This window comes from Vollenhovia emeryi, unplaced genomic scaffold, assembly GCF_000949405.1.
Source record: "Vollenhovia emeryi isolate VEMERY1.0 unplaced genomic scaffold, V.emery_V1.0 DF939258.1, whole genome shotgun sequence".
In the NCBI taxonomy this organism is placed as follows: Eukaryota; Metazoa; Arthropoda; class Insecta; order Hymenoptera; family Formicidae; genus Vollenhovia; species Vollenhovia emeryi.
This window is the reverse complement of record NW_011967108.1, coordinates 46,004-57,973: the sequence shown is the minus strand read 5'-3', so window position 1 is coordinate 57,973 and position 11,970 is coordinate 46,004. Positions and strand designations below refer to the sequence as shown.

The 11,970-nt window shown below is 45.8% G+C and overlaps 1 protein-coding gene across 2 annotated transcripts in view; it reads left to right on the top strand.

The window, feature by feature from the left end:
• Positions 1 to 11,970, top strand: part of LOC105559715 (bifunctional heparan sulfate N-deacetylase/N-sulfotransferase-like) — a 360,679-nt gene that overhangs the window by 311,383 nt on the left and 37,326 nt on the right. For both annotated transcript variants that reach the window (XM_012008223.1, XM_012008222.1), the window contains one exon: positions 8,026 to 9,815. In XM_012008223.1, the coding sequence (XP_011863613.1) occupies positions 9,640 to 9,815 (176 nt within the window). In that variant the 5' untranslated portion in view covers positions 8,026 to 9,639. The remainder of the gene's footprint in view (positions 1 to 8,025; positions 9,816 to 11,970) is intronic.

The window sequence follows — 11,970 nt, the reverse complement described above, 5'->3', positions numbered from 1 at the left end:
CTCACCCTGTATAATAAACTTCAATTTGTAGATATCAGTATCCTATTTCTATCTCAGCGCAACTCTTATTTGTTCTAACAGCAAATTCTCGATTTCGTTTTTTTACATGCCTTAACTTGACATAATTTCGGATACGTTGACAATTCTATTCGGGAAAAATGGAAAAAAGGTTTGCTTCTCATATTAATATTCGAGTTATATAATAAACTTTAATTTGTAGATATCAGTATCCTATTTCTATCTCAGCGCAAATCTTATTTGTTCTAAAAGCAAACTCTCGATTTCGTTTTTTTACGTGCCTTAACTTGACATAAATTCGGGTACTTTAACAATTCTTTGCGGGAAAAATGGACAAAAGAATTGCTTCTCATATTAATAGTAAGGTAGGGAGAAAGGGCCAGCGTGCGCCAACCGCAGGTGTTCGTGCGAAATTATCCAATGTAGAACTTTTTAATCACTTTATTAATTAATATCCAAACATTTCGACTCATTTTCGGGGCATCCTCGGTGAGGCTAGGGTCCAAAAATAATACTTGGTGTTACAAAAACTTAACAATGTGAAAACTTGATTACGAGTAGGAACAATAAATGCAATACCTACATAGACACAGAATGTACGACGCTTAAATGAAATACTGTCATCGAGAGTTAACCTCTGACATTTTCAAACAATTCTCATGTTAATATTCAAGTTATATAGCGAACTTTAATTTGTAGATATCGATATTCTATTTCTACTTCAGCGCAATTCTTATTTGTTGTAAAACAAACTCTCGATCAAGACTTTCTACGTGCTTTGCTTCTCATATTAATGTTCAAGTTATATGGTAAACTTCAATTTGCACATTTATTTATTAATATAAATCTTCTCTTTTCTCCCTAACTTTAATTACACGGGGAATATTGCCTCGCTTTCGTGTCGTTTTAATATATGTAGTTCTTCTCATGTTACTCGATGGATTGCAGGTGTCTCCTTGACACTCGAAAGCCTTTCCGTATAATCGCGTTGCGCTCTTGGGAGCGAGCAGTATGTAAATTCCTAGCTAATTTCCTCGCCCGTCTACGCGACACGCTCGTTTCTTACAGCACTGTGGCTCGTAATTATCAAGCAGGATATTTGATTTCCTGCGCGGAAGCAAAGACACACTCGCGTGTCCATTTCCAGCATCTTCCCAAAATGTTGCAAATTAGCGTTTGTGCATACGAGTGTACCCGAGGGGAAAACCGCTGACCAAAATCTTGTGCACCAATGCCCACTAATACCCATTACTTTCTTTTATCATCTTGTTTTATCTTATTTTATCCGACAGCGAATTCGATTGCTCGAACTAGTGCGCACTGAGTGCACACTAAGGCCAGTTTATAGTCAATTTTTATACTCAACTTTGTCTTAAATACACGTTCAAGGAGTATTTAGCCAAACGTTGTTCCGCGTGGATGCTGTACAGATCATTTTACTGGCTACGAAATATTTCAGGAGATATTTAAGACGATTCTCAAATACAAGAATTGACTGTAAACAAGCCTTAGTGTGCACTCAAGTGCGCACTAGTGCAAGCAACCGAATTCGCTATTATTTTCTCTCCTTTTATCCTTATAATGCCCCAGCGAGGCCTAATGCCCAAAAAATGCCTAGTAATGCCCAGTAATGCCGCAAATCTGTACACCACAATGCCCTCAGCGATTTCCCCCTCGAGTGTACGTCAGATTATTGCAATTTAGGCAACTCTGGCGTTTCCGGGACGCGACTAAAAATGTCCGTCGTTTCCGTCTAAAGGCCGAATCAGACTAGCAATTGCAGACGCGGATTGGATTGGGATTGGCGATCGACAACTGTCCTCTAGCCAATGAGAGTCGATTAAATCGCTGGCTGCTTTGCTCTCATTGGCTAGAGGACAATCACCAATCGCCAATCCCAATCCAATCCGCGTCTGCAAATGCTAGTCTGATTCGGCCTTTATGGTACCTTGCGCGTCTAATTCCGTAATCCGCAAAGATGTGATCTTATTAGGTTGTAACGCGCATCTCGTTGCCGGCGCATCAGTTTCGGCACCGCGCACTTTAACTCGCGCATCGAGATCATTCGTCAAGCACGCGCGAATGACGATTCGCGTGACTTGCGTTATATCTTGCGAAAGTTTCGCTCGCGCGCAGGTACCAAACCAAAAACCGTCCGCTTCCGGCGAGAGAGTCGCGGCGAGACGTCGTGCACCGGCCGGGTTATATTATATCGCGATATCATAGCGCACACGCGGCCGCAGCAACAGGGGGGCGGGAGGGGGAGGAGGCGGCGTATGAACGTGCTCGGGATGGCCGTGTGTGCGTACGCGTTCCTCGGATTTAATTTCGCGCTTCTATTCCGACTAAAAATACATACGTACACGCGGACGTTCCCGCGTGTGCTGGGCGGGAGAAACGCGCCGCGCGTGTGTACGTGCAACGAATTGCGCCGGAAAGCGGGAGACCGGTCAGCCGGGCGAGCGCAATAGGCGTTATTTCCGGCCGTTGTTTTTTCGTGCTCGCCGCCGAATGCAGGCCGGCAAGGAAAACAGGGTGTACGCCTCTGTGTAGGAAAGATTATAATCCAAGGATCACGCAGCACGGCGTGACATATTGCGACGGGTGAAATAAAAATTTCGGTTATCAGTCGTCCCGGTGGCCGAACTCGCCGTAATTCCGCGACGGACGTACGTTGCTGATTCCTTTATTAACGCTTTGAACGCCCGATAGAGCGGCAATATATCCAGGCTCAATGTACGTACGTACAGTGCTGTTCATTAATACCTGGACCTCAATTTTAGTATAACTCTTGGGTCCACCCCGTGATTTGTTCCGTTTTGCGTCGATCCCTTCTGCGCATCCGACACTTTGTTGTTCCAGCCAATGGGAATAAAGTTGTATGTGCAGTAGTGCAGTTCGACGAGTATGCGCACACACATACCATAGTAGAAGTAGTGGGTCCGCTCCGTCATTTGTTTCGTTTTGCGTCGATCCCTTCTGCGCATCCGACATTGCTCTGGGCAGACCAATGAGAGAAAAGTTGTATGTGCGGTAGTGTGGCTTTGATGAGTACGTACACACACACGCACACACACGTCGCTGGATCCTGCCTGGGTGTATGGCGGAATACCACGTGATCGGGACCGCAAAGATCAAAGGAGCCGGCAGAGAGTGGACCTACTAGTTATACTATGCACGTACGCTGCTGGATTTGGACCAAAGACATGGCGGGATACCACGTGATCGGGAGCAAAGATCAAAGGGTTCGACAGAGATTGGACCTACCAGTTATACCGTGGTTTTACTAGGATTCACATTTTTACAATCTCTAGTCTCATCTATACATCGATCAGTATTAAGCATCTAGTCAGATTTGATTTCCCGCGCGAACCCGGCCGCGATGTAGTGAGGCCCCTTTCCCCCCCCCCCTCTTTCGTTTTCCCGAGCTATGCTCGGGCGTTTCCGTGAGAGCGAGCGATCGTGGACGAGAACCATGGAGAATGTATAAAGGCCTTCACACATAAAATTCCGTAAGGACGTAAAACGTAAGCATAAGAAAATCGACCAATCACAGTCGAGAACGTAAGGCAATGACGCAAGCAGTAGCAAATCCAACCTGTTGATTTTCTTACGCTTACGTTTTACGTCCTTACGGAATTTTATGTGTGAAGGCCTTTAGGAGACCGAACTGCCCGTAATCAGAATGGGCCGATGTTTGTGCCCGCCAGACATTCTGAAAAGCAATACTGGGAGCGCTGTCATCAACTAACTCCATTCGCATTCGTACGTGACACATGGTTGTCATATGCATGAAGCTTTCGTGGGTATATTAATGATAGAGTACGAGAGGTTATATCAATTTCGAGACTATAATACGATATTCGTAAAACCGCGAATAATTTCAAGTTTCTTGCTCTTCGAACTACGATTACTGAAATATAAAAAATTGTTACTCGTACTTACCAGAATAAAAATTAATTCCTTTAAACTGCGTATTTCACAAGTTTCGAGTAGGCTCGATACGTCCGTAATAAGATGAGGAGATGGATTGTATATCTCTGAAACTTGTGAAAATTACAAAAGTGAGCGAATTCACAGGTTGAAATTAGAAATATTCTAGTATTCACTCACTTTTGTATTTTTCCTAAGTTTCAAAAATCGATCCCCAGATAACAAAGGTTATACGCTGTATCTACGAGCCAGTGAGATCAAGATCGGTAACTCATGAGCGAATTCTTAATCGCGTAAGGCGACGCCAGCGCTACAAGTGGCAAAATTTTGATTCACTGGATGGCAAAAATGTCGGCCCACTTTCGGTGACGTGATCCAGACCTAGTTCGGTCTCCTTATACATTCTCCATGACGAGAACGAAGAAGATTTCGCCCTTGTTCGCCATAGCCCGCCGTGGAAAGCACTCGTTTGTAACCCTGTATAGCCGTGTTAATAAAGGCTAATTATCATCGACGTTTTCTGGTCTGTCACACCTGAGTCCAGCCTCAACCTAAGCAGGTAAACTGAGAGGAACAAGATTTCCTCGACCACGTAGCCTCGACGCATTTGTACCATGGCAAAACGTGGGGGGGGCCATTTCAAGTAGGCCCTGTTACGAACAATCAGTTTCAGGCTGTAGCACACACAGACTTCTATATATACTATTAGATTAAAAAATACGAAAGTATCTAGTTTGTATAAATATCCATTTTAGTTGGCGCAATTCGATGATATCATTACTTTGGTGGAGACAATAAAAATGTATTCTTTTTCCGACAAAATACGTCCAAATAATTAAATTATATAATTCTTGATTGGATGGCGCTTATATAAATATATACTACTAGACTGCTACCTTCGAGCCGAAAAGTGAGACAAGAGTTCCGCCATGTCTTGTTAAGTAAACAAAGTAGTACGTAGAAGTCTGTGATACATACAACCTGAAACTCAATGATTTGTGTAGATGGGAAAAATGATGATGAGAATGCAGGTCCAGGCATTAATGAATAGGACTGTACGCGTGGCCCTCGGATGCTGGCGACTACGCGACCGAATAATGGCAGTCGAGCCGCGCATTAATACGTGATCCTCTATAGGATTTTTTATGGATTACGAAACATCCCGTAAACTCAGACTCGCTTTATTGATAATATCGTATGCGGGATATTTCGAGATGGTAGGCTCGGAAAATAAGGATCCAAATTTTCTGAAGGAGAAAACAAAATCGACCCCTTATTATTCGCTGTCAACGGTGATTTATTTTCATAAAAGTCAAACGAGTCCGCTACATGCCTCAACTCCTGGTAGATATTATATATTTTCTGCGTAAAAACACGTGAAAAATTACGTCGGGACGAGAACGCGATTATCTTTTTTATTTTATCTCCTGCGGAGGAAGTGATAAATTTCACGCGTGCCCTATCTTCGAGAAATATGTCTCACTTGGGAGATTTCTATACTTACGAAACACTCTCTTGGGAGATTTCCGTTTTCACAGTGCTTTGTTTCACGACGAAACTGAAGAGAAGCGCGCCAATCATGCCGCAAGAAACTCCGGGCATGCGACACCTCCCGATCAATGCTATATTCTTCCCCATCCGACGTGCAATAAAACATTCATAAACAAGATTGGCCATTTTTGTCGTGTTACGTCTAGCTTATCAATTTTCTACACTCGATACTACATTTATGCAGCATAATTGTAAATCCGCCCGTGCGTCGAGGTACACCAGATCGATTCTCATCTCGCATTAATGTTCAAAACCCTTTGTTTGCCTCATGAGAGACGTCCCTCATTAACTCTCGATGGCAATCCCGTCGAAACTTTCCTCCCCAAAAAGACAAAATTGAAAGAAGAAACTGGAATTGATTACACGGAACGCATTTTGTAAATTAAAACCTCATCATGTTGCATTCAGCTACTTAGAAATACATTCGCCGTGTGGGCATTCGGTGTCTGTGTGTGTGTGTGGGTGTGTATGTGTGCGTGTGTGTGCACGCGTGTGTATAGTGGAATATTCTATGTAGCTTGAATGAAATTGGATCCGCCCGGGCAAACCCGGAGAACGAAGAGAAGGAAGCTTCGCCAAGATTCTTCGACAGGGGCGAGGAAGAAAGATGGTTTCGTTCGAACGAATAATCAGGGAGGAACCTCCGGTAATCATTTCGTGCCAATCGAGTAGTTTCCTCGTGCAATCTCGGCCCTGGTGCACCTACGTGGCTTCTCCCTCTAAATCCGCGCACGTGATGCATCCGACTAACGACCCTCTCGGGGAGCCAAAACGTGTCTCTCGAATTAAGCACCCGGCACGGGGTAAATCGAGAAGGAACCCCGTAGGAATTATTTCTGTGCAATAAACGAATCGACTGCGCGCAAAACGGAATCTGCGAGAAGGGTTGCTTCCGCGCGTTGAACGAAAACATATTACGGGATTGAACGTGCTCGAGAAGAACCGAGAATTTATTATGGACGTTGTCATATATCTAAATAGAGACCGAGTAACTGCAGCTGTACATTGCATTTACTGTCTTCGTTCAGCAAGATGAATACCTTAGAGTCCAAAGAACACGGAGCAACCAGCTGAATACATTTTGTGATATCGCGCACGCGGAAGATTTAGAAAGATATTATTATCCTATGGCCTCCGCGCAGCATCTTTGCAGCACTCAAATTTACAGCCGTGTAATCAAACGGCGAAGGTGTTGTTCGACAAAAAAGTAGTTTTTTTTGTTTCTACGTATATTATAAACGTTTATTCGTCACATCGATCGCTTTTATTACATTATGCGTGTATCGTGCGCGTTAAAAATTATCAGCCCAATAGATAACGCGACGATTGTCCATTTTATGTTCCCCTTCAGCACGCAAGCACGTAACAGTTGTTCCATCTTCGCGCGTTGCGCCCGCGCCGGGCATTCGTTTTGCCGCGAGCGCCCAAGTTTCATTCCGAGCGAACTATCCCATCATTACACGTCAGCGAGTCAAAGAACCGGAGGATCACGATCGAGAGGACGGGGGAATAGAAAAGCGGGGAAGGTATTGCCAAAGTTCGACGAGCTACCCCGTCCACCCATTAGCGTGTCAGTCATTCCGGCCGTGTAATTAAATTCCGTGCGCCAATGTCGCCGCGCGGATCCCCCCCCCCCGCCCCCCGCCCTCCGCGAGCAAGTCTTTTTTTAAGCCGGCGCATCCATTCTCTCCCTCTCTCCGCCCTGCCCCTCCGCTTGATTCCTCGAAATCAGCTTGGCGCGTTCTGTGGACGGTATCAATATTTTCCCTGGGAAAAATGTCGGGTCAGCTCCCGGGAGACGCGGGGGGGTGGGACGCCGAGTTGCGCGGAGGGTGATATTCTTCCGGAGGGTCTCCTTGACATCGATTCTATCCATTTCCACGTTTTCCCGCATTTCTTACCGCCCTGCAGTCTCATTTTCAATTTATCCCTGGCGCCTTTTATCGCATTTTTCGTTCCTTCTCCTCCTCCTCCTCTTCCTCCTCCCCCCCCCTTCCACTCCACCCTCTCTCGTATCAGACGGAGAGTCCGGCGGCGAATGGACTCGCGCGAATACAACAGATAAAACGAAAGTTTGTATCGCCGTGGGGGCCGCTCGTTTAGAGTAGGAGACTGCGGAGGGGGGGATTGATTAATGGACTTCTTGCTGAAGGCGGATGTATAACCGGTGAGAAAAAAATTAGTCAGGAGGAGGCCAGTGGCACCGGAGAAAGCTGCCAACTCCGCACTGCTACGCTACGGCTGTACTGCGGCCGATTAATTGGTGCTGTTAGGCTCCGCGATCACATCTAGTCGCTTTAATTATTCCGAGATGACTCGCGCGAACGTCTCTTCTCGCCTTACCGAATCGAATTGACACTGTCGTTTGTACCAATTTGCATAATCCTGAAACAATTTGGGAGACGCAAAGCTTTTATCCGCCGCTCTAAGCTATAAATCAATGGCTGGTGAACACCGCGAAATAGAACCAGCGTCGTCGCGCTGCGCGTCTGTTCTAATTCTTTCTCTCTATGATTGTTACAGAGCGACATCATGGGACTGTGCAACGTCGCGCGAGAAGGGTCGTCGACTCAAGGAAATAAACTCCGAAAATTGTTTCGCTTAAGGAACACCGCGCCTGTACATCGTTCCTAATTGACAGATAGAGGAAGGGGGCCAGCGACGGGGGGCAACTAGAGAAGCGGGAATGAGAAGAGGGTCGGGCGGAAGACACGAAGCAGCGTTCGAAATTTACGAGTGAGTCGGTTTGCTTGCACGTCGTGGGGTCCAAGATGGTGTCTAGGGGCGGTCGTGCGCCGTAACAAATGGTTGAGCCGTGAACCCGCTCGCCGTGCAACGACACCGGAAACGGGCGGCAGCTATCCTGCGAGCGAGCCCGGGTGGTCCGCGAGAATTCGCGAGGACACGGATGTGAAGCTCGCCCCGGGCGTCTCCCGCGCGGCGAATTGCTCCGAGGCACGAAAGCCGAACGGCGCGAGTTGCGCTCGTTTACGACGAAATTACCCGGAGACAGGATGACTGTGAAATGTCGACGATGAGACGCCGCGCGTTTCGCGACGATTGCCCCGCGAGAGAACGCGCCGCGTCGCGATAACACGCGCTCGCGGATGTCCTGGGGATGACGAGGTGTCGCGCGTCCCGACGTTGAGATCTCGATAACGGCTGGGTCCATGGTGACCCGGCCAGATGGGTTAAAGAATCGCCACTCGCGATCGACGGCCTTGCTAGGTAGTCTCGTGCTGCTCGCGAAATGGCGATCGTCCCGCGTTCTCGAAGGTGCAACAAGTGGTGTCCAGTTCCTCAATGCTGAGACGTCATCCATGTTACCCGACGGACGGACGAGGGGATTTGATCCGGGGCCGATCAGGTTCGCGACCGGTTGGATCGAGACTCTCGAACGGGAGGGTCGCCGTTGTGTCCCGGAACGTGCGCGACGCCAGCGGGATTAAGCGGGTCTAATGAACTTTGTATTCCCGTCTCAAGTACGATCGTCTCGAAATTTTTTCGCGTCAGGATTCCCTTTGCCGGTCTAAGTAGATTTACCTCTGCCGCGGAAAAAACGTTCGACCAGCGCATCGAGAGTCGAGAGGTCCCGACTCGATGCCGTTCGTTAACTTCCCTCGTCAAAGGGAACTGGTTGATCGTGGAATCCAAAAGGTAGACGACGAGTAGCCCCCGAGCTGGGGGTTTAACCTGATTCCAACCACTGGTTTCCCACGAATCGGAGTATTCGCGTACTCGGATCCACCGATATCACCTTCGTCAGGAAGATACGTACAAGTTAATTCGCCCGAAACGAGAGAGAAGCTAGTGTTACAAATTAATATACGTATTAATGTTAGTTGAAACGACTCAATGTCGCGCGTCAATGCTCGAAGAGAGACTGCAAACGCGAGTCCATGGCGACGAAGGTGCTCTACGTTGTGCGGACGAGGGAAAACGGCCGGCTCGCCGGGGATCGTCGACAATTCTTGGAGCTGCTACCTGACCTCTCGCCGGCAGATCTGTTGACTGACGTAGCGGCATCGTTTGCACGCCGCGGGCAAACACGTCCCGCGACTCGCTTAAGAACGGGAACCTTGCGATAATCCACGTCGAGGCGTTGTCGCATCCGCAGAGACGTCGTCGAGTGAGACGATGGTGATGAAGATATCCGCGAGCGAAGCTGGCGTTCCTCTACTAGGCGCCGTCGGTCCGCGCTACGTCGTCAAGCAGGCGACGGTGAAGCGTTGCGTCCTGGCGCTGCTGCTCGTCTCCATCGCCAGTATATTCTACTACACTCACTACATCATCAGCAGTGGCCCGCTATCCAGGTAAGTTCCAGCCGATTTTCGCTGTAAAGCAGAAGCGTCATCGTTGATTAACGTTAACTTCGTTCCGCGACTAAGGCCCGGTTTCACCAACGTCGCTTAACTTTAAGCTTAGCTTCATTCGTTCTCTGTCTCCTTCCGACTGTTACTCCAGAAAGAGACAAACATGAATTCAACTGAGATTAAAGTTAAGCGACGTTTGGTGAAACCTGGCCTAAGCAGCAGGGTTGGCTGGAAAAATCCAGGGGGTGAAAACAACCATGGTAAATTCTAGCTTTTACCGTCCCGGACTTTATCCAACGGAATAAATTGGCAAAAATTATAAAAATCACTAATACTTGATTAAAATATATTTATATAAATATTAGTCATTTTTATGGTCTTTATGAAAAATGATGTTTGTTTGGAATACTAAATCATAGATATTAATCATTATTTTAAAAAGAAATCAATATAATAAGTTTTTAATTAAATTGTTTTATTGAAATTAATACATATTAATACATATTGAAATTAATACATATTTTTAAAACGAGAACTTCCGAGATACTAAATTTTATATTAATTTTTAGTTTATGCGGGAAACAACAGTGCTTCCTAAAAGTTTTCTACTTATCGTTTTTAATAGAGAAGGCCAGTTTTTGCTGGCGTTACTTCCGGAAAATACCGGTTTTTACCACTGGCATGGACTTATCCAAAAAATGTGGAATTTTGCCAACCCTGCTAAGTAGAGATGTTTTATTCCTAAATCTTGAATTTTAAATATACCGAGAGAGTAAACATTAGTGCACGGAGAGAATTTTCTCTTAACTCTGAAAATCATGTAAACGCGGAACAAGATGGTAATTCGAAGAATTTTGAGTTTTTTAAATTTCACTTACATTTTACTAGTAAAATGTACGGCAAAGTTTCAAAAATCTCACTCAAAGCTTCTTCAAAATGCTACGTTGTTCCACGATTGCGTAATTTTCATGGTAAATTTTAAAAGAAACCTCTCTCCGTGTACTCACGTGTATATGAAGTATTTCGCAGGTTTTCGTAACACATAATTTTTAACTTCAAACTAAAACGCCGCAGCGTGCGTACTTGTTCTCTTAAGATATTATAAAAATGCCTGTCGATTTACTGCGTTGACAAAGATTTATGTATCTGCTACAATATACACTCTATGAACATTTATACATAAGCTGTGACATGTTGGTTTGCAGTTTGATTGCTTGATAAGGACCTGATTCCTGGGTCGATACGTCGCATCTAATGTAACACTCTATCAATTATATTGCCAGTTGGATCAACTAAAGTCCTAATCTTATTTATTCATCACTGGTGACTTGAAGTATACCCCTCTACTTCATAATTTTTAACTTTTAAAGATATAAGGTAAAAAAATGATTTAGATGACTGGAATGGGTTGAAAATAAGCTCTTGAATTCTAAGCCTGAAAAACTGTTCCGTCTGCTTGAAAATATTCACAGTATTCACGTAAACAGAATAATGCCTAATTAGCACAAGATTTTTACGCGCGGCATCTGCCGCCCGCGAAACTTTCTACCCCTGGCAAGCTTTTTCGCGCAATAATTCGACGTGTTCGTAGAAAAACGTAGCTTGTGCAACTTGTTCAGATCGTTGACTCCCGTCGTTCTTGGCCGTCGAGAATGATCGCGGAATGAATGAGCGTGAACTTTGCACACGGCTGTGTAGAATAACGTAGACTTGTAAGTACACGCGGCTTCATAACAGTGCTGCAATAATAGCATGCAAATGCAAGGCAAATACGCCGTTTAAGGCCGCGGGAGCGAGTTTACAAGGGGCGATTAGTATTGAATGGCGAGAGACGAGACGTTTGACGATAGGTGAGGCAGAATGGCGACACTTTTAATTACTTTGTATGCAATCAAGCGACGCAAAGCAGACCAATTAGAGCCGCGAGTTGGCTGACCGTCGCGCCGGCCAGTTCGTAACTCTGAAATTGCGTGGTCGCGTGCAACGTGGCTGGTAAGGGGATCCTTCCAGCAGAAGTCTCGCGCGTCGCAGACAATTTCCATTGACGTCTTTTTTCCTTCGCGCGCTAACGACGCGGAAAAGTGGACTCGGTACAAACGAACGCGATTGGCAATTATTCGCGGGAAATCTTTTATTCACGTAGAGACGCGCTACA